Source organism: Mastomys coucha, unplaced genomic scaffold (assembly GCF_008632895.1).
Source record: "Mastomys coucha isolate ucsf_1 unplaced genomic scaffold, UCSF_Mcou_1 pScaffold15, whole genome shotgun sequence".
Lineage (NCBI taxonomy): Eukaryota > Metazoa > Chordata > Mammalia > Rodentia > Muridae > Mastomys > Mastomys coucha.
The window spans coordinates 39,637,873-39,660,596 of record NW_022196897.1 but is presented as its reverse complement, the minus strand read 5'-3'; the positions used below and the strand labels follow the sequence as shown (position 1 = coordinate 39,660,596).

Here is a 22,724-nt window from a genome sequence, read left to right as displayed (position 1 = left end):
GCCTCAGAAAGACCAGCAGTTTCGCTAGCTTAACAAAACCAGCCACTCAGGGTATTGGTTTACAGTCAAGCATCTCTGGGAGAGGGACAGCTGCTCTCAGACTTCATACAGCTTGTATGGGGTGGCCATTCTCTGGCGTCAGGCCGAAGGGCCTTCAGCCTTTTCCCAGTTCCCAAATTAGAAATCTGGGGCAAAGACTGCAAGCTTATGTGTGCTTCAAGCAATGCTTTAATTTTTTTTCTTTCTTATGTTTCAGGCTTGAAAAAGGGCTACAGAAAGGAAAAAATATCCGTGGAAGCCAATGGTTTTCCGGAAGAAAATAACCCCGTTGCCTTGAGGTTTCTACTTTTATTTCAAAATTTACGGAAAGATTTATTCTACATATTTTAATATTAGATGTACTTCATATAGCATTCTAGACCAAGGCAGAAAACTAAGTTTGCCTGCCTAGAATTTGGGGGTTATGAGGCAAAATTCCAACTACTAAAAGCCACACTCAATTTTTTTTTCGCTAAACATTTTGCTTGAAAATATTTTCTATCTAAATGTTTGGTCATTTAAATCCCATCTCTTGAGTCCAAACTGCTTTATTTTCTTTTAAAATTTAAATTGAGTAAATCTTGGATTGGTAGCAGTGCTCAGGGTATACCAAAGATATTAGGAGAGAAAATGGAAGCTTTGATTTGTAAATTGTTTTACATGTCCCTTAACCCACTATATATAATATTATACATATATATGCATATATATACACATATATAGTATATATACACACATACATACACATATATGTATATACATATATATTAGTTTAGAGTGGGTTGGTTTTAAATTTCTTTTATGGTATAAGAAAATACTAATATATTTTCATTTGTATGACATATGGAAAGTCTGTAGGTGCCACTACTACTCTGGAAAAATGGCGGATGAGGAAGAGTATGAGGAGGTGATAGAGGTAAGAAGAAAGCCCCTCCGGCAGCAAAACACTTTATATAGTGACAGCTGGAGCCAGGGGGTGAATCAGTCATTTGAATCCAAAGAGTCACCATTAAAGTACAAAGGAGGCATGTTTCATGTTCAGTTTCACAGTAGCTATGAGACCTAGAAGTAAAAGGGAATATGGCTACTTCCCAGTTTTACTTTTTCTTAAATGCTCAAAAAACCCTCGCCCACAAACAAAACAACAAAGAAAAGCCAAGGTGTGGGTGCCGATAGGTTTTACTTTATCTTTTAAAAGGATTGCTTTCCCACCTCCCAGCCCCAGTGATCAAAGGGCCCTAGGCAAGCTTCTCAGCATAGGCACCAAGAGAGAAGGAATCTGCTTCAACTAGGGAGGTGTTACACACAGGAGGAGCCATCTGTGAGCCCTATGTGTGTGCCTGTGTGTGCGTGTGCGTGTGCATGTGCGTGTGTGTGTGTGTGTGTGTGTGTGTGTGTGCTTGCATCCACAATTTCACAGATACACATGTGAGCCCATGAAGGTCACAGAGACAGCTAGAACCACGTTCCCACCAACTCCATCATACTTAAGTAAGTAAATAAGGTGAACTTTTGAGTCTTGACTGAGAACTAAGACTACAGCGCCTATCTTGGAAATGTCCCCACAAATCATTGGTGGCCTCCTGGCAGTTGTGCAAAATTAATGTGTACTTCCTGTTAGTATCATATTGTTGTAATCTTGGTGTTCCTTTCCCTTAGCAGCTCTTGCCTTTAACTTTATCTTCTAGAACAGAAACTCAAAGGCTGGTGGCTAATCTGTGTGAATACACTGCTATGAAATTGAAAGTGCCTAGAAAGTTTCAATTAACAATGATCTAAACAGATGAAAATCTGTATTTTTTTTTGAAATGATTGAAATTAACTCGAAGAGCTGTCCTAAACAAAACTCTGGATAAAGGTGCCAAAATTTATACTTGCTAATCAATCTTTATTTAGACAACGAACATTTTTTGTTCTATAAACTACACTTTATTGCTGAAGTGTATAAAAACTGAACTGTATCTGAGAGAGGTAGTATGCAACTCTCTGACTCATATGTTGATGGTTGTACCATCACTAATGAGCATATTAATGTAAGTTCCAAGAAGCCAGAACTATCCCTATTAAATAAACACACTATAAATTAAGTAATAATTATGATTAATTTCTTCCCTGTTATGATAATCAAAGGCACACATTCAAGCATCCCGTCAGACTACCCCTTAGCCTTGAAGTGTTTGTGTAATTCTGGGCATTGTGTTAGCCTTGACTGAGCCAACTCGTCACGACAGCGGAAGGGGCTATTTTAGACATTCCGTCCTTGCCATCTTGTTCTCATTACTGCTGTGGTCTGACTAGCACATACTAACTAATAGATTGCCTGTGGGGGAGTGTTGCACTCCAGTCTCTTTGGTCTCAGAAAAGATCACAAGCATTGGGTAGTGGCAGATCCAAGAGAATTGGCTCAAAAACACTAACCAGTCTCAAATCCATAGCTCTTAGGGATCTTGGATACCTGAAATAAAATTTTGCTGGCACTATCTATATAGACTAAAATGTAGAAGGAGAAAGGAGCAATAATGGACTGCCTGATTAGCAGAATAACTCTAAAAACATGAGATTTGGCATTCAGATTAATGCCAAGCACTTGGACGATGTTGTGTTTTCATGAGCTTACTTCTAAGACCCCATTGTGAGATCCCAGAAAAGGTAAAACCACATTGCTCACAAAAGCTGCTTTTACTGGGATGTTAAGAAAATATAAAATCGATGGGAATCATTCATTGTAGTTTAATACTTTTCACAGGCTACTCAGGCTTTGTGTGACCAACAGAATAGCTCCATTTGCCCTCAGTGCTAAACAATATTTCTCAAAGTGTCTAAATGGCCTTTTTCTTGTGCTGAAGTCACAGAGGTAAAGAGCTCTCCTCTGTCCTGAGAGCACATGGCACCTATTACTCACTATATATAAAGACGTATACACACAAAAATTAAATTTTAAATGGAAAATAAGCACATGCATAAGGAACATTAAGTGAGCTTTATATAGTTGTGACCATGGTGAATAGCTCAGCTGGCCCGGGGCAAGGAGAGCTTACTGAACCAAGGGCAGAAGGAAGCAGGTCACTGAGGAGAATTTTGCTTCAATGTACCCCTGCCCTCAACACTCCAGTGTCAGAAATAAAAGAAAATCAGCATACAATTCCATGTTTTTTTTTTAATTGAGAAAATGAGCCAAGTGCTTCCTTTTTTATCCCTCTGTTGACTGCATTGACCCACAGGAGCCATGCCTGCTGTTTGCCCAGCAGCATTGGATGAGGCTGGGGCAGGATTCCACTCTCCTTAGGCACCAAAGACAAAATGTCAGCCAGTTCTTCTCTGTGTCTATTTATTCCTTGTGATGTCAGAGAACGAAACTGGAGTGGGTTTCAGATGCAGGCTGCAGGCCCAGTAGCAAACTGCAGCCTCACTTTCCTAAATCCCTTGAGGTATCTTTTCCTTCCCTTTCTTCCTATGACCTTCATCAACTGAACCTCAGCAACTCCCGCCTTTTCCCACAGATGTTCTACCCCAGTTAAGCTACTGAAACCCCCTGGGGCTTCAGCAGAGGCAGGCGGCTGAGCAACTGGGATGTAGGCTGCACTGTATTGTAAAGAGGCAGCCATCACTCCAGAAGAAACTCCTAGTAATCCAGGGGAGGTGGGAATGACAGAATATTAGTAAAGATTTGCTCACAGTAGGTTTGTGTTTTGCTTTATAATCTGTAGCAATGAGTCCTGTCATAGTTTCCCTTTGCACATCCAACACCCTGAGAGCTCTTGCGAGCAGATTCTCTCAGATACTGTGCTGGTTAGTTTTTGACCGTAAAATAGTCTTTGTCCACCTGGGAAGAGGGAAGAGTCTGGGGGCATCAGTGAGAGCAAACTCATAAGCAACATTCCTCCAGGGTTCCTGCCTCTGCTCCTGATTGAGTTCCTGTCCTGACTTCCCCGGATGGGACTGTCATGGATGTGTAAGCCGTATAAATCCTTTCTGTCCTAAGTCGTAGTGTTTTCTCATGGCAACAGGAAGCAAACTGGGATGGAATTCTAAGGGGCAAATGTCTCTTGCCCCCAGTAAAATAGCTTCCAGTGACCAAGAGGCACCTCACTGGACAGTTTGCAACTTCTTGTTAGATCTGATGTGTACATTTTAGCTTTCCTCTAGCTTCCTAAGTGAAAAATGGGTCCCAGAATATGAACAGGGCATCAGCTCCTTCCTCCCTGCAGATATTCTACATCAACTCAGCCAGGGAAGCAACCTCCGAGGCAGGGGAGGGCTGCGTGCTGTCTGCTGTACTTGTCTCATAGACACCCCTGTGCTCTGTTTACAGTACTACACCGAGGAGACAGTTTACGAGGAGGTGCCAGGAGAGGTAAGACTTGGCCCACACATGCGTGAACTGATTCTCATTAGAGAAGAGCCTCTTTCTTCCCTCAGAGACAGAAAGATGGAGAACCAGAGTCTCTTTAGGGAGCTCACTCTCCTGTGCCCAGCAGTTGGTATTAAAAGACCATACTCCACATTTGAGGGGCTAATTCACGTTTTTATGCTCTGCTTAGCTCAGATGGCAAGAAAGGGTTCCCTACTGTTCATGTTGCATGGTTTTTTTGTGTGTGGATACGTTCAAATGAAGGCCATGACAGTGGCTGCCTTCTCTTCTAGACCGTCACTTGAGGGCTGCCTAGGACTTGTGCTTGGCGCAGTCTAGCAGTTTCATTACACAAAGTTGTAACCTGTAGGGTAAAGTCTCTGCCACCAGGGGTGGTGCTCCTGAGAATTCCAAGAAAAGTTTATTTTATTTTTTTTTTCCTCTGTTGGTAACAATTCCAAGCTGGAAATCCTCCAGCCTCGTACTTTACTTTCTGCATGGAGTTGTTTCTCTTCAAGCATGTCACATACTAATAAAAGAAGCAAACCGTGACGCTTGCGCCAAGACCTCGTGACTGGATCAAAACTAACCTTCATGGTTTGCTTGGTTTCTCAGGACTAGTCATGCTCTAGTAATGATAGGCAGTGTGTAGCCAATTAACAGTGGGACTTGTCAGATTTACAGTCGCCTTAGCAGATGTCTCTTCTTCATGCTGATGCTAGAATTCTGCTTTGGACTGGAGATCTTTGCCTTGAAGGACGTGACCTTACACAGTTTGCTGAAGCCTCTACTACTTACCCTCTTGCCCTGCGTACCTTACTTCTAACCTCGAGCTATATTTAAACTTTGAATCTTAGCTTTTCCATCATAGCCTGCTATAAGAAACAATGATTTCCCAGCTACTGCATAGCTAAGACCATCACCATTGTTCTGGTCCCCAGTATAAATGGCTGTCTAGCTCATATTAATGAACTAAGTCAAGAGACTAATACAATACTGATGTGCTTCATTTTTTTTTTTAAGTTTTTTTTCCCATGATATACAAAATAACTAAATGCCTATAGGAATAGCAACTAACTGGTCTTTTTTATTCACTTAAAAGTTAATATCAAGAATTTAAGCTTTATTTTTAATAGCCTTTCATTTCCAGGTCTCCTTTGCTTTTTCTTGCTCTAATCCACCTGAAAAGATTCTTACTGTTTGGTTTTATTTTGGTGGTGCTGGAGGTGGAACATAGGACCTTGTACATGCAAAGCAAGGGTACTACCAATGAGCTACAGCCTCAGCCCTCACTTAAGAAGACATGATTAAGACTCTGATTTTTTTTTTATACTCCCTTAAGGTACTTGATGAGTATCTCTGAAGATACAGGTTACAGACGATGTCACAGTCAATATCCAGGTTGCTGGGTGTTCCGTGTCTTCATATGGATGCATGAGTATAATATGCACCTTCCTGCCTTGGCTTGTTTTGTATATGGAAAAGGAACACCAGGGATGTTAGAGTGACTGAAATTAGAATATTTGACACTAAGATCACTGTATGAGTTTTTACTTCACAACCACATGTTTTATTTTCAGACAATTACAGAAGTCTATGAAACCACAACGACAAGGACATCTGACTATGGCCAATCAGAAACTTCCACACCAGCACTGGTACAGCCACAACCAGCAAAGCCGGTGGAGCGGAAGAAGGTCATCCGAAAGAAGGTGGACTCGTCCAAGTTCATGACCCCCTACATTGAACACAGTCAGAAAATGCAGGATCTTTTCAGCCCAGTAAGTCTTTTTTTTTTCTTTAAAGATTTATTTATTTATTTATTATATGTAAGTACACTGTAGCTGTCTTCAGACACCTGAGAAGAGAGCATCAGATCTCATTACGGATGGTTGTGAGCCACCATGTGGTTGCTGGGATTTGAACTCAGGACCTTCGGAAGAGCAGTTAGTGCTCTTAACCACTGAGCCATCTCTCCAGCCCCAGCCCAGTAAGTCTTAAGCGCCACTTCCTATGCTGGTTGTATGACTGAGAAGTCACTCATCAGTTTTGTAGAAATGTGTCTTTTATGTGTGACTCTGGAGTTTTGAGCTCATCCAAGCCACTGCAACATCATGAGGAACCCTTATTGTTACCACAAGATAACACGGGAGTCCAACTATAACACACTTGTTGCATAGCCAATCCAGAGCAATGACAACACAAACATGAATATTTTATGCCTTTACTTATTTACTGGAATTCTGTTCATAGAAGCTGAGTTGCACAGTTAAACTGTTTGAGTGCAAGAGCCTCATAGAGTAGCCAATGGCATGAACAATTACAAAATGCTGACAAGAAGAACTTGTGATTCAGAAAATCCACATGAGACTGAACTCATTTTAAAGTGAGGAGCAGAGAGCACTTAAGGGTAGCCCAGAACCATGGGTTTTCTGCACAGCTACACAGCCGGTTTGCCTACAAGATTTAAAACTACTAGCTCAGGGCATTCTTGTTTAACTGGTCTGAGGCTCAGTCTGGTATAAAAGGAGTCTTCAAAGCTGCCAGGTGTCTTCACATGGCCCCCCAACTCAGGATGATTGAAGAGTCAATGTTCTCTGCTTCTTACGGTCCCAAGACAGTCCTGTAACACATAGTTTCTGCCAGAGGAGCCACACCTGTTTCAGTAGATCTGATTTGTCGATTTCCATGTCAGGCTAAGACTCCAGGGAGCTTGAAGAGGTGTGCTGTAGTTCAGGGGGACATCACAGTATGTGGGACCAAAACCAATACCTAAAGCTTCCGTGTATGATTGGCCTCTAAAGACTCGATTTTGGTTGTATTCATTCCTGGAGATTATGAAGTAAATTTCTAATTTGGCTCCTTGAGTGATCTACCGTGAAGGATTCTAAACAAGGCTTCTTGCTTCCTTCTCTTTGCAATTCAATAAAGACAAAATTATCTCATTAATTTATTGCCATATAGTCTCATTAATTTGGACATTAGGAACCCGGAATTTCTGATATTCTGACTGGAGTGCTAGCAACCCCCCACAGAGTGCCAGTGGTTGATGTCTAAATTGGCAGTGTAATTTAAATTGTTGACTATTCAAGAATATTCTTTGAGGGTCTTGATAGTTATAAACGGTACTTATTATTACAAAGGCAAGGATCCACTGAATAGCTAGCAGAAATAATAACTTTGTATATCATTATAAAATATTCCGTAATTCAGACTTCCTATTAATTCAGCTGGCACCACGGCTTTGTAACCACTGCAGTTCAGCTGCAGCCTCTAAAGTGAGTATTTCTGCATTGTATTAGCAATTAAATCTTTTCAAGCCTAAGTTTTTTTTTCTAGAATAATTTATATTCAGGCTTTTGTATATGTGTGCAACCAAAAAAACAAAAAAACAAAAAAAATCAAGAGAATTATTTTAAGGCATATCCAAGACAATTGTCTGTAACAACTCTCCAGGATCCTACCCTGTTTAGGAGGAACAATTTACAAATCTATTTTAGTTTTTGCTGAGAGGGTATGGGACGGGATGAAAGCTGTCACAACTGATAATTGTTATTCCTTAAAGGGTTCAAAGAAAAAAAATTAGATGAGGACGTGTGTGTGTTGCCTGAACTTTGTGCGGCTGTCTGGTCACATTCCAAGCTAATATCTAGTATTCTTTTCAGAATAAATACAAAGAGAACTATGAGAAAGCAAAAGGACAGCCATACGCCATCACAAGCGATACTCCAGAACTTCGCAGAATTAAGAAAGTCCAGGATCAACTCAGTGAGGTGGGCTTCATTCCTCAAGTGAAGAAGGGAGCATTGTGTAAATATGCCTGGCTCTGGAATTCTGGGGCTCTAAGTGGAGGGGGAATAAGGAGACAAATCACTCTGAGCTAGTTCAGACATCTAGATATGGCATTAGCCATGAATCATGTCTGCTCCGAATGAATCCAGAGAGACTTTGGAAAACTTGGCTTAGCAATCAAAGAAGAGACTATCTTCCAACTATATTTTGAGTGATGGTGGTCTTCCACATGGAGTACAGTGAGGCTGAGAAGCCTCCGGCTGGAAGTTCAGCCAGCAAAGCAGACAAGTAGTAGATGCAGGTTCTCTGTGGATCTTCCTAGCTAAAATTCAGGATCTTTGCCTTGTGATGCAGACATATAGTCTTTGCCTTATAAGAACCTTAGATATGTGTCCATGCTTGTTGTGAACTTCAGGCATGTGCTGTTTCTGCAGGTTAAGTATCGAATGGATGGAGATGTTGCTAAAACTATCTGTCATGTGGATGAAAAAGCAAAAGACATTGAACATGCTAAGAAAGTGTCGCAGCAAGTCAGCAAGGTAAGGTCATGTTGATGGGTGGCCCTGGGATATTCAACAGCATGCATGGCACCCATTTCTGTGTGAATGGACAGCCACAACCCTGATCACAGGTAGTGTGAGCTGAATGTTTACATGTAACAGCTGGCTCCAGAGGACTGAAGTAGCCTGTAGATGGCCGAGGGTGGACGAAAGATTTCTTGACTTGCCTGAAGAGACATTTGCTACTCCAATGGGGGAGGGGGGAGGGTGCTGCAAAAAGTACAGTCCTCATGTCTTGTTTATTTGTTTGTTGTTTATTTATTTATTGCAAGATAAAAGCCAAGATTTTATTTGCTGTTTAAACTTTGAAATAGATTTGTAAGTTATCAGATGTTGGCATTGAAAATCAGAAATTTTCTTTCTTTTTTTTTTCTTTATTCCTTTTGAGTATTCCTTTTTCATTAATTAATTAATTTTAAAAATTATTCTCTCATACATTACATCCTGACTACAGTCTCCTCCTCTCCCTCCACTCTTCCCATCCCCCACCCCAGATCCACTCCTCCATTTCCCTTCAAAAAACAGAGCAGGCCATCTTGTTTGTTTGTTTTTTGTTTTTGTTTGTTTGTTTATTTGTTTGTTTTTTCTGAGATAAGGTTTCTCCGTGTATCCCTGGCTGCACTGGAACTTACTTTGTAAACCAGGCTGGCCTTGAACTCAGAAATTCACTTGCCTCTGCCTCCCAAGTGCTAGGGTTAAAGGCGTGCGCCACCACTGCCCAGCCATCTTGTTTGTTTTGTCTCAAAAGTTTTATGAGAAATGTCCAAATTCAAATGTGGGCAGCTAACTAAAGAGTCCTAGAATATCATGTAAGTCAAAAGAAAACTGAATTAATTAGCTGATCGCAATCTTTGAAAGAAATTGAAAGTCGAAATCATAAGGTGATGGTGGTATTTAGCCAAAGCTTACTAATGCTGAGAAGGAATACTAGCATGTTTGCATGGCCAAGACTTTCCTGGTTGTGTGAAGCCAACTTCACTGTTCTGTCTGTCCAGCCACAGTCCGTCTGTTTTCTCTCTAGGTTTTATACAAGCAGAACTGGGAAGACACCAAGGATAAGTACCTGCTTCCCCCTGATGCCCCTGAACTTGTCCAAGCCATCAAGAACACAGCCATGTTCAGTAAGGTGAGGACAGCTAGCTCTGTCTAATGTCCCATTGCACACCTCGAGCCATAGCTGCTGAATGTTTGACAACTTGGAGCATAGCTTCTCCGTGTTTTTGCAAGTAGCCTCAGGGTGGGGCTACAACTTGACCAGGAGGACCCTCAGACCCCATTGTGGAGCACCCTTGGGCAGAGTGGCTGAAAGTCCCTGGAGAACCTGAACAACCTGTGGGTGGGAGCATAACATGGAGAGAATTAAGACACACTAGGGGACTGACTAGGAAATTGACCAAGCAGTGGTTTGTTTTTGGTTTGTTTTTAAATTGTCAGCTATTCTTTGGAAATCCTTGGCTATCACTCTAATTAGACATTTGTTTTATGGTAGAAACTGGGGGAAAGACATCCCTGTTCCTTAGGCAGGAGGCAGGTAAAGTCAGTCATAGATAATAGACAATGTTTAGAAATATGATTTTTCAGAAGTAGGACAAGCTACTAACAAAAATAAATAATGTGAACTGGATGGAAGGGTGACTCTCCCTGACCTTGGCTCTCACCTTGCCCTTGGTGCCTCATGTCATCCATGGAGTTCAAATGATGTGTTTCATGTCTTGCTTGTTTTCTCTGATCTAGAAACTGTACACTGAAGACTGGGAAGCAGACAAAGGGTTGTTTTATCCCTATAATGACAGTCCGGAGCTGAGGAGGGTCGCCCAGGCTCAGAAAGCACTTAGTGATGTAAGTGAGATACACTGGGTACCATCTGAATGTGGGGCCTGGAAAGCCTGGGCCGTGTCTTTAGGTCCTTAAGAAAGATCCAAAGTCATTATTATAGAGGACTACATCTAAAGGCAAAATGTATTATGTGTATTTATCTCAGCTATAATTTATACTTTCTATTAGACAAAATTTAATCCAATCCCTTCTTCCTTTATGTGAGGAACCCAAGCTCATACCAGGAGTGGCAGAGTCTGGACTTAAACCCCAAGACTAACGTTCATCCCACCAAACCATATATCATTTTCTCCCTTGGCTCAGCAAAAGTTGTTTTGTGGTGATTGAGGAGTGGCATTTAAAAAAAAAAAAAGACAGCCATTGGAGTCACATCCTTCCCTTTAAAAATTTACTAAGGGAACACAGTCACTTCGGAGTATTTTTCTCTATCCCACCATCCACCATCCCCTGAATGGGATGTTTCTCTCTTCTACAGGGACTCTTGAAACCTGCTTGCAGTTTATCCCACTGAGAGAGCCTAGAAATGTCTTATGTATGGGGCTAGTTTCAGAGTTAGTAAAAAATTCAGCAGGACACTTTCCATGATTTTTATGTCTTGAAAATAGTATATTAGAGGAACTTTAAAAGACCTTAAAATCTCCAGCATTGGAACCAACCATAGCAGAGTCCCATACCCTTGTTTTGATTTTTTTTCCCTTCCTTCTTGGATTTACTGGAAGCCTTCTAGATTTACAAAAGATCCAGGCTTTGGCAGAGAACTATATTATGAAATAGCCTGTTACCTGGTATTCAATTGTCATCCAGGAGAATTTAATGTAGACTTAACAAAGCACTTGAGACTTATATGAGATTTACTTCCAGTAGAAGCTAAGGTCCCAGATGAATCAACATCACTGTTTTACGATGTCTTTAACTTTGAGGTCTAATGTTTGCTGCCTTTCTTTGCTATCACCTGCAAATTTTAATGGATTTTTTGATCCAACTTTTGATTACATTTTAACCCATATAAATTTGTACATCCATAGGGCAGGTTAAGTAAGAAATCAAAATGGGACTTTGAAGTCACCTAACACACTGTTACACACTGTTACTGGGTGTACTGATTTTAGGATAAACATTTTGGTTTTGTATCTTACAAATTCGCAATTTTGTGATAACATCATATTCTGGCTGATGAATAACTTACAATGATATCTGTAGTTTTTATTTCAAACGAGTGAATGGATTGTGTAGCAAAAAGCTGAAGGAACAAATAGTAAAGAGCAGGTAGGCAGCAGATCATCAACTTGGGTGCTCACAACATCCAGCAGGAATGAGTGGAGAAACCTCTGAAACATTTACGCCAGGGTTCCTGACCGAGAGTTACAGGCAGAATGTCTTCTCCATGGATGAGCCTCTGGCTTCCTGTGCCCACTGCAGGTATTTCCTACCATGGCATAAATAACAGTAACAGTGGTTAGAAGTGGATTACCTTCTGCCTGTTCAGAAGGAAGCTGTTTGATGTTCTGTTTTCTTGTGAGTGTTGAGAGCTAGCCTGTCGCTGGACAAGGAATCTCAGAGGACATGAGATAAATGCTCTTAAGTCCAAGACAAGCCTTGTTCATAGTGCAGGTCCTTATCAAGTAATAAATAGCTATTTATTGAACGTTTATTACATATGAATTTATAGTAGGATATGAAAGTTCATCCTTTTCCTTTAAAATATCATGCTGGCAGGATAAAAGTATTATATGTCAAATAAAAATAAAAAGACCAGAAATGTCGGATCATTGCTATGAGAAAAGGTCACACAGAAGAAATGATAGAAATCTGGGTGATGCTGAAGAAAGACATTTCAGGTGCAAGAACCACCTGATCAAAGTGAAAGGGCAACATGAATCTGGGGCTCTGGAGAACAAGGAAAGTGGGTGCCTCATTAGTCACAGTGTCGAGAGCTAGCCTGTTGCTGGACAAGGAATCTCAGAGGACATGAGATTATTATTAAATTGCTAGAGAAGGACCTTAAGAATCAGACTGATGTACAAGTCTGGGCAGCAAGTCAACATGTGTGCAAAAGAGGACAACAGGCCAACGAAAGGAGAGTCTGAGGAAACTCTTGATAGTCAATAGACTGAGGAAAAACTCAGAAGTGAGTATTCATAGAACTCATTGACAGTGTAGATGGAGCGAAGGGAAAGGAAGAAATCATAAGATAACAAATATTAAGTGTTAATGACAGCAGATATTGGAGACAAAGGAGAGAACGGAGCCATAAGAAAGTTTATTACCACATAATGCATGTGCTTAAACATATGTATTATGGAGAAAGAAACAGATGTAAAATGATAGAGAAAGTGTTTGGATTGAGGCATTCTGTAGATAAAGAAGATATTGAGGCTGTGAAATCCTCCTTGATGTGAGATCCAAATAAGAACTTAATGCTTAAAAGTCATCAGAATAAAATGTGATAGCTGAAGACAAGAAATGTATGAGGGAAGCAGACAAGTAATAGTCAAGGACAGAGTCCTGGAGGACACTCAACTGCAGGGCACCTAGAAAGGAGCCAGCGCAAGACAAGGGAGCGGAGAAGTTAAAGGGGAGTCTGGAAATGCCATGTCATGTAGGCACAGGGAGAGTGGTCCAGGAAGACACTCTCTACACACCTCCCTTTTCCCATAAAACAATGACGAAGGAATGTCTCCATACCACTTAAAGTTGGCTGTGCCTTTGAGATATCATAAAGATGAACACAAGAAGGAACTTACAATAATGAACTAAAAAATCTCCACTCTGACTCTGCAGTTAGGAGACAGCTTTTATTTTTATTGCTGACCAAATATGCACCAAGTATCACATTACTAGTATGGCTATTAATACTATTGTTAGCAACATGAGCTTTACAGTCCCTAGCTCAGAGACCAGGATGAGCTGTTTGTCTACAGAACATATTCATGTGTGGGCATGTAGCCTTCAACCCAAGGCCTTCTATTAGTCACTCTTTGTTCTCTCTCTCTCCCTACCTTATTTCTGCATCTTGTTAAATACTATCTACCATGTTTTCCTGTTATCTAAATAGAGACCGACCAGTTTGTAAAGATTAAGAATGTCTTTAAACTGATCTGGAGCACAGAATTCTAACCAGACAGAACTCTGGGCATTGTTTCTGAAAAATAGAGACTTGGTCAGCTGATTTCTTAGGACCTTTTTGACCGGTTGTCACACTTGATAAGCATTTTCCTGTTTGAGTGCTACCTTCTCCCTAAGGACTTAGCAATCATGGAGAACTCCACCTTCCCTTTACCTAAAATAAAGTTTTTATGAACTTAAATTAAGCAGGGGAATATATACATGTTATCTGCTTTTTTTTTCTTTTTAGAAAAAGTTTTTTATATCCCAGTTAACTTGATGATAGTCATGAAAGGTGATGTTATAAGTACTAAGTTGATATTTTTAGAAGACATTTATACCTGGTTAAGTATAAGATGGTAGTGGTCTTAGAATGGGCCAATTTATTTTTTAATATAAATCAGAATGCTGTCATGTTGAAGGGAAGGTATTGTGTGGTAGAAGAGTTGGGAAGATGACATTCCAGCCTGGTTTCTGCCAGAGTCAGTCACTGAATACTCCTACTAGTCAGAAGATTCAGGAAGGCAGGCAGAAAGATGAAGGGAGTCTGTGATTTATATATATCAGACTTCTTCTCCTTCTTCTCCTTCTTCTCCTTCTTCTTCTTCTCCTTCTTCTCCTTCTTCTCCTTCTTCTCCTTTTTCTCCTTCTTCTCCTTCTCCTCCTTCTCCTCCTTCTCCTCCTCCTCCTCCTCCTTCTTCTTCTTCTTCTTCTTCTTCTTCTTCTTCTTCTTCTTCTTTTCTTCTTCTTCTCCTTCTTTTTCTTCTTTTTTAAAAAAAGACAATAGAGGCTTTTATAGGATGAAAGGAAGGAGGTAATAAGGAGGGAGAGGCAGAAGCTGTGAGACACAGCAGGGACAGCTGATGGAGCTATGTACAAATGGCAAGTCAGGGAATGGAGAGAAGCTCAGGAGACCCCTGAGGACTGCTTCTTAGAGCCAGAGCAGAAGGTCAGAAATAAATTGTAGGTGTAAAGCCCCTCCTTACTCCACAAGAGAGACAACTGGAGTAGCACGGAGTTGACTGAGGATTTACAGAAGTGTTGGAGTCGAGACCTGCTTCTAGGAGTCTGGACATCATGGGATGTTCAAGTTTCACTGAAGACAGTGTGGCAGTTGGACATCATAAAGTCATAGTGTTAGACACGAGCCCCAGGCAAGTCCCAGTTCATAGTACAGAAAACTGGGTAATGACCTATAGAGTTCATGTTAGGTGCTTTGGCCTGAAGACTTACTCCCTTATTCATATGCCCTTCTTAATCTCACTTACAATGTTAGCATCATCCCATCAGTAAGTGTGTGTGATTCTCCTCTGTACCACTCGGCATCCTGGGTAAAAGAATAGGATGATATGTAATTAAGTTGTCCAGAAGTGGGCATGGGTAAGTGGGTGTGAACAAAAGACAAGATTGAAAGTGGAGGATGTTAGTGAAAAGAAAAGTTGCCATTGCCAAGGATGCTGTGAAGACAGATGCAAAGAAACAGGTCGAGGACCAAGAATCCTTGAGAAGAGAGAAGACTCAAAGAAACAGAAATAAGCAGGAGTTCCAAGAGGCAGGGCATGTAAACCAGAGGACAGTCATGGCTTGATAGTGCACAATAACTAAAGCCTAAGAGAGAAAACATTGGCGTTGTTAAGAGGGTCAACGAATGAATGCAATATGAAAGCGAGGGCTCTTTTTCATCTTGCCTTTTACTTTTTGCCAGATTGCCTACAAAAAAGGACTCACTGAGCAGCAAACACAGTTCACATCCCTGCCTGACCCTCCTGATGTAGAATTTGCCAAGAAAGTAACGAACCAAGTGAGCAAGGTAAGTGTAGAGCAGTGGGACCTGTCTCTCTTGGAAATCTACTGATGGTAAACTTAGAGAAGAAACAGAAACACTAAGGGTATATGATTGCATATGCCCTGCCTCCACAAAAAAAAAAAAAAAAAAAAAAAAAAAACTTTACACCAAAAACAGCACATGTGCTAATAGCATAAATGACTTCAGTGGTTAATGAACTTGATGACTCAGTGATTTTTAAATGTCACAGTCACCTCTTGATAAGGCAGCTTATTGGCTTGCTGCCACTTGACATTTTCCGAGAAAGATACTCAGGTCAGTGACTAACTATGCCCTCTGTGGAGGCTGCGGTTTAACTTGGGGGATGGGGAGACACCCCGGCAGTCTTATACCCCCACACCCTCAGTCAGATATGGACACTCAGACAGGGCTCAGTGGCCAGTGGTGGGGCCAGCACTTTAGAGCTTTGAAGCCCTAGCAAGCTGCTTCTTTTGCCTATATTTAGCCAAATAAAGTAACTCACAAGGATGCAGCTGTGGCAAGGAATGCAGAGAGACAAGTGTTCAGTTGGTATATATGCCGAGCTAAGACCTGTTGTGATGAGGTCCCATCAGGCCACTTTCTCTGAGACCCAGCTGCTTTTATGTATCTTTCTTTTCTTCTGAAAGTCAAGACTCAGTTTCATCTTCTGCTTCAATTTTGACAGAACGTCAGGGTTCTCATTTTTTTTGTTGTTGTTTTGTTTTTGCTTGAGGTGGGCTCTTGATAGAAGAGAAAAAAAGAAAAGATAGAAATGATGTATCTCTCCTGTAGTGTTTCCTTTTGAAGAGTATTTAATGTAAAATGTATAGTAAAATTAATGAGGACTAGCAGCCTTTCCCCCAGGGCTGAGGAGAGGTTACCTGGAGGACTACCACATATTGGGATGGGTTCTAGGTGTGTCCATAGCAGAGAAAAAGATAAAACAGAAACATTGTTTGGGAGAAGTTGTCTTCCAAGTGGCCATTTAAAAATAATCCATTTTTAATTTGTGTGTAAAGACTATCTCAGTTCGAGTAGAATTCTTTTTTATTTAATTTGAGCATGCAGTGTGGACATTTGGAAGTGACTTTTAAGTATCGCTTTCAAACTTTCCCATAGCCACTCTACACATCAATTTAGGGCCAGCCAATGAAATTCAAGTTGTACTTTTCAGCCCTCAGACGGAGCTGACAACTGAGCTCTTAAAACATGACTAGAAAAAAAAAAACCTGAAAATATTAGGGAATTTGGACTCCCACAATAAAATCATAGGCAGCATGTCTTAAACAGCAGGTTTGGCTTCTCAAAGTCTCTGAAAATTGAAAGACAAAATGAAGTGCCATCTCATTAGGAGCTAAGAATTCAGTATATGAATTGGAAGATGGCACATACATGTCTCTGTTTCCCTAACACTGAGAGTCTTCTACATGGGAAGCATCGACTGAATCTTAAATACTTACCATGAAGCAAAAACAAATGTAAAATAGCTCATCATTTTTAACTATGATTGTGTGCAAGAATGGTAGTATTTTAGAGCTGTTGGATTAAGTAAAATGTATTAAAGTTATCTTCCCGCCTGTTCTTTTGTGTCTTAAGAGATATGGCTTCTGGAATAGCTTCGTCTTAGGTCTGTTTGGACTGCACACTGTTTGGAGAGGATGACATAGTATTAGGTACTTTGAAAGAGTTGCACATCTAACGTTGACCTTGTAGAATAATCTGAGCTGAGTGGCTGAAGATGAAGGTCACTGGGCTTGGCCACAGAAACATAACTTATCCAAGTCTTACCCAGATTCCGAGTCCTTAGAGTCTGTTGCACATCAAAAATACCAGTCTACCTAGTGAGAAATAGTGTGCATGGTAGCCAGTCCATCCAGCAACGGGGCATCCAAGCACAGAGGCCCAGGCTTCCAAGGGTGACTTCTTTGTGATGCTCTTTCTCGTCTTCCCCACTGTCAGGCTTTTTGGTTCCCCATCAGCATCACTGTAGTATCTTTTCCTCCAAAACAGATTAAAAATGTCTCCTTTGTTGTCTCTCTTTTAGACACTTAAACTCTTGACATGTCCTTGCCAAACTGTGCCCTCCATGTCTGTTGTCTGTCTTACAGCTTCCTGTGTGGCTGGTGATGATCACAGGCTGGCAATACACATGTATTGACATTACATTCTCTCCATCAGCTCTCGTTATCCTCCTTTTCAGAGTATATTCATTTCCCTTTGTCTTTGCCGGAATCATGAGCTTTATGCTAGCACTCTTCCCAGTCTTGGGTATGCTTTGTGGCTGTGACTTAGGTGAATAACTCGGGAGAGTCGTTCTTACAACAGATATTCCAGGCAAGAGAACAGGTTCATCCGGGCCAGCTGAATGTGGATTCTGCTTAAAGCATTGGGAAGTGCCTTTAGTGTCTCTGTGCCTGCCTCTTTGCCTCCCTCCAGTAGTTTCAGTAGAATCTAGAAAGCTTTTGTAACAAGTATGTCTTGCAACAGCACATTGTTAAATAACATGGAGCCCTGATCTTCTGAAATATTCTGTTGCATTGAACTAGGGCGACTCCTATGGATCGCACCATAAGGCATTTGTTGAATCTTGAAAGTAACTCTGGACCAACTATGGTCAGTAAAGAAACCCAGTGAGGATGCCCCACATGCCCTGAAAGATAACTTCTCTGTGAATGGACATGACAGTGCTTAACTACTTAGAAGAGAAGAGAAGAGATGTGATTAACTCCTTTCATTTTCTTTCCATTTGATAACCATATAAAAAACATACTGGTGCCTATCTGGAAAGTGGAAAATGAAGCCATGAGTTTAAGCAAGACACCAGGGAACCTAATTTGTAGCCCAGTGCCCTTAGCTGACTGATGGTGAGAAGCGTCTACAGTTTGAGGAAGCAACCGCTGTGCCTACTGGCATGTGCTTACCTCCCCCTACAAAGTTGATATCCAGAGCTTGGAACTGACATGGTATACTTTCCTCTATTAAATAAAAGTTTCAGCTGGGCAGCAGTGCACATGCCTTTAATCCCAGCACTTGGGAGGCAGAGGCAGGTGGATTTCTGAGTTCGAGGCAAGCCTGGTCTACAGAATGAGTTCCAGAACAGCCAAGACTATACAGAGAAACCCTGTCTTGAAAAAAAACACGAATGAATGAATGAATGAATGAATGAACAAATGAATAAATGTTTCAGGGAAAGTTCAATCCAATCTTTCTTCTAGGCTGTCATTGATCAACTTCAGATACAAGAAATTGGGAGGGAAGATTAAGGAGAAAGTTTCAGGATTAGACAGAAAGTTAGATGTTGGGCTTCCGATTATTGGGGAGACTTCCCACATGGACACTGCCTGACTTTTCCTCTACTAGTCAGAGGCCTGTCCCTTTGACCTCCTTCCAACCTGCACATGAATGGGAATGAGGAGGGTACCCGCCTCAGCAGTTAGCAAGCTATAGCCGCCCCTTCTCGCATGCAGTGGAACCCCTTACGGACGTAGCTGGACTTGGGCATAGACTCAGTGATCAATCCCCAGCCAGACCCGCTGTAGAAAGAAACGGCAAGCTTTTGTTCCTGGAAGGTACAAAGAAAGGAGGAACCTTGGTTGAGATATTGGTTTTGTACTCTGGTCTTTATTTTGTTTAACTATTTCCTCAAAAGCCACAAGTCTATCTCTGTTTTGAGAATTACACTCCTACTCAGTTCCCCTCAGCAAAGCTACACACCCAGCACCTGTTTCTCTGTAATAGGCCAAGGGCTAGCCAGCTAATAGTATGTGCTGCTTTTCAACTTGATGTGATGCATCATACCTCATCCCTTTGCCTGAAAACCTGAGCTTCCTGGCATCCTCCCTCCCCACTCCCCCACTCCCACCCCACCCCACCCCACCCCCTGCACAGAGGCACAGATCCTCAGAAAGACTTAGCTGCTGCAAGATTGAACTCTGAGATGGAGGGAGCATCAGAAAACTTCTGAAGTGGTCTTTTGTTCTTTGCTTTTTATCTTTGAATATTTTCATTGTTTTCCTTATTTAGTTTGGTTTTGTTTTTTGTTTTTTGTTTTTCTTTTTGTTTTTGTTTTTTTGAGAGAGAGTCTTACAATGGAACCCAGGATAATTTTGAATTTACTATTCCCTTGCCTCAAACTTCCAAAGCTCTTTTTATTTTTACGGATATCTGCCACCATGCTCAAATCAAACTTCGGAAGCTTGAGTGTTTCTGGGTACTTTTATTCATCTATCAGATTCTTAGGAAACCTGTTTCCCAAAAGATTAAAAGGGCTTCTACAGGCAGCCTTGGCAAGTCCCCAAATCAATTAATTCACTTTTGTTTTGTATTAGGGATTTACTTCAACAGAGGAGGTGTCTTAGTTAGGGTTTCTATTGCTCTGAAGGGACACTGTGAGCGTGGCAACTCTCAACAAGAAAAACATTTAATTGAGCCTGCTTACAGCTTCAGGAATTTAGTCTATTATCATCATGGCGGCAAGCAATTGGGTAACATGCAGGTAGACATGGCGCTGGAGAGGTAGCTGAGAATTCTACATCTGGATTGGCAGGCAGTAGGTAGAGACAGACACTGAGCCTGCCTTGAGCTTCTGAAACCTCACAACTGACCACCAGTAGTGACATACTTCCTCCAACAAGGCCATGCCTACTCCAGTAAAGCCACACCTCCTAATAGTGTCACCACCTATGAGCCTATTGGGGCTGTTTTCATTCCAACCACCATAGGAGGGTGGCTGAATTAGTTAGCAGTCTAATTTAGATTTTGTTGTTCTGTTTTTGTCTGTTGAGGTAGGATCTCTCCATGTAACCCAGGATGGCTTGATCTCTGTTTCTGCCTCATTGCTATACAAGGCAGATCTGAATCTTATCCAAATTCAGTTTCTCTTTCTGTCTGTCTTCCTTTCTCTGTGTCTCTCTTGTCTAATATACAATTTCCCCCATTTTCATTATGTTATAGTTGCTGTCTTTATAATTATTGTGCCACACATTTGTTACTGCCATAGACACACTTTAGCATATGATCTTGCTTCACCTTTCTAGCAATGTTCTGTGTAAAATACAGCAGCTCTTGGGATTGAAAAAGTGGAAGTGTTGTGTTGAAGCATTTAAGTCAAAACTTTAATAATGACAGTGTCTCTTGTCATGGACACTAAAAATCTAGAAATCTAAAGTGGACAGCTATAAAAGCTGTTCACTGATAATTAGCATATTGACCATTGCAAAAACAGGAAATAGGGCATTGGGGAGAAAGCTGCTCTTCCTTTTTTTACACTGGTTCTGTACATCAGAGCTTGAGTTAACTGTATAACGCAAAGGACTTTCTATTTCCATAAAGGGTGTGGTTGAGGTATAGGTGCATGATAGCCACCTGACAGTCTGTCTTTGGCATAGCTAGATGAACCAAGAAGGAGAATCATTCTAACCCTGCTCTAGCTTTGCCTCATGGTCCCAGATCTGGGGTTGTATATGTTAATTCTGTTCCAAGAATACATGGGCCAAGATAATTCACAACAATGTATCTTAGGTCAGTGGTGAGGTAACTTCTACACAGCACAATTTGAGTTAGAGCCTAAGTCTCCAAAGTCAGCAAGGAGAGATAGTCTTCTTGTCTCTCTCTTTGTTCCCCTTAAGTCAACTTTCTTGCTGGGTCGATAGACTAGAGTGCAAGATAACTTGAAGATATTCATTGAGGACCTAATATAAACCTCGTCAAGATATTTAATAGTGTACTATACTTGATTCCTACTTGTCGATTCTTGAATTTTGTTTTTCTTTCATTTCTTTTTTCTTTTTTACTCCTCCAGCAAAAATATAAAGAAGACTATGAGAAGAAAGTCAAAGGAAAATGGAGTGAGACACCTTGCTTTGAAATTGCAACAGCCAGAATGAATGCGGACAATCTCAGCACAGTAAGCCAGGAGCTGGGGCCAGATGTCCTGGGAGGGTAGCTCTTTCTCTAACAGCTTCCAGCTGCTTGAAACAGTTCAAGGAATTCTAGAATTCTAGACACTACCTTGACCAAATCACATGGTTTCTACCTTAATTTTCATAGGAACAACCTGGTGAGACCCTCTTACTAATTGCAAAGTACAGTTAGCATGAGTCAAAGAGGCTCTTTGTAGTTTATTCTTTGCCCACTGAATAAAATTGTACATTTATACCATCAATTGATTTAGTTTCACTGGAAAACAGAAATCTAGTTCTTTTTCATTCATCTGCTCTGGCTTTCCAGACCTCTTTCCCAGTGGGCCTTTCCAATTGTTCTCTCAGCCTGTTCTAATTGTCCAGACCTCTGTTAAGCTGATAATCACACTGGCAATGCCCTGCATTCTCTGACCGAAATCTGACTGGCCTAAACCAAGGGGGAGGGGACATGTAGACTTGAGGGGCTCTGCCCAGTACACACTGTCGTGGAAATCTGTCTCCACAGCTGTTCACCAGTATCTTTACTATCTTACAGAGAAAGTATCAGGAAGACTTTGAGAACATGAAAGACCAGATCTACTTCATGCAGACTGAAACGCCTGAGTATAAAATGAATAAACAGGCTGGAGTCGCCGCTAGCAAGGTATTAATCTCCGTGTCCTTAGTGGGGCGAACTCATAATTCTTGCCCTTGCATATACTGAAAAGATGGTGGAGTAGATTCTTAGGGACATTACCAAAGCTGAGACCAGTGCATAGTAGAATGCCTAAAAAACAGTAAAAAGGAAAAAATGTGTTGCAATAGCAGTAGGATCCCAAATATCACCTAATTGCCATTTTCTTTCATTTCATGGAGTGGAAGAGCTTTTGCTGGCCAAAAACATGGAAGGAATTATCTTAGATAGCAGTATAGCAGTACTTCCACCAGAAAAGTTAACTGGTAACCTTATATGAAGATAACCATATGAAGGTAACCTTATATAGAGCCATGTGCTTCACACCATCACTGTCGCTGCTCTTATGTTCTTACAAGTTGGTGATCACAAATAAGTTCAGAAGCCCATGGATATCTTTCTATACCCTTTAGAGTGACTTTGATAAAGGGGTTATTCCTTGACATTTTAAAGTGGTATGATTTTTATAAAAAGCATAAATGTTAAAGCCAAGTAAACTTGTTTGACTAATGCCTTTCCCAGAGCATTGGTTCTGTCAGAGGGGAGAAAGCAGGAAGATTCAGAGAACGCCGATATGAACTAACTAGTACCCTCAGAGCTCCCAGGGAGTAAACCACCAACCAAAGAGTACACATGGTGG

General features: G+C 41.1%; 1 protein-coding gene across 35 annotated transcripts in view; it reads left to right on the top strand.

Annotated features, from left to right (window-relative positions):
- The window catches only part of Neb (nebulin), a 195,210-nt gene that overhangs the window by 404 nt on the left and 172,082 nt on the right, over positions 1 to 22,724 (top strand). For 33 of the 35 annotated variants that reach the window (XM_031370217.1, XM_031370252.1, XM_031370225.1 and 30 more), the window contains exons 2-12: positions 257 to 338; positions 891 to 955; positions 4,352 to 4,393; positions 5,971 to 6,171; positions 8,056 to 8,163; positions 8,617 to 8,721; positions 9,764 to 9,868; positions 10,477 to 10,581; positions 15,389 to 15,493; positions 21,291 to 21,395; positions 21,947 to 22,054. In XM_031370217.1, the coding sequence (XP_031226077.1) occupies positions 920 to 955; positions 4,352 to 4,393; positions 5,971 to 6,171; positions 8,056 to 8,163; positions 8,617 to 8,721; positions 9,764 to 9,868; positions 10,477 to 10,581; positions 15,389 to 15,493; positions 21,291 to 21,395; positions 21,947 to 22,054 (1,020 nt within the window). In that variant the 5' untranslated portion in view covers positions 257 to 338; positions 891 to 919. Of the gene's footprint in view, positions 1 to 256; positions 339 to 882; positions 956 to 4,351; positions 4,394 to 5,970; positions 6,172 to 8,055; positions 8,164 to 8,616; positions 8,722 to 9,763; positions 9,869 to 10,476; positions 10,582 to 15,388; positions 15,494 to 21,290; positions 21,396 to 21,946; positions 22,055 to 22,724 lie in introns of all 35 variants that reach the window. The other 2 variants (XM_031370219.1, XM_031370218.1) reach the window with 2 other exon arrangements.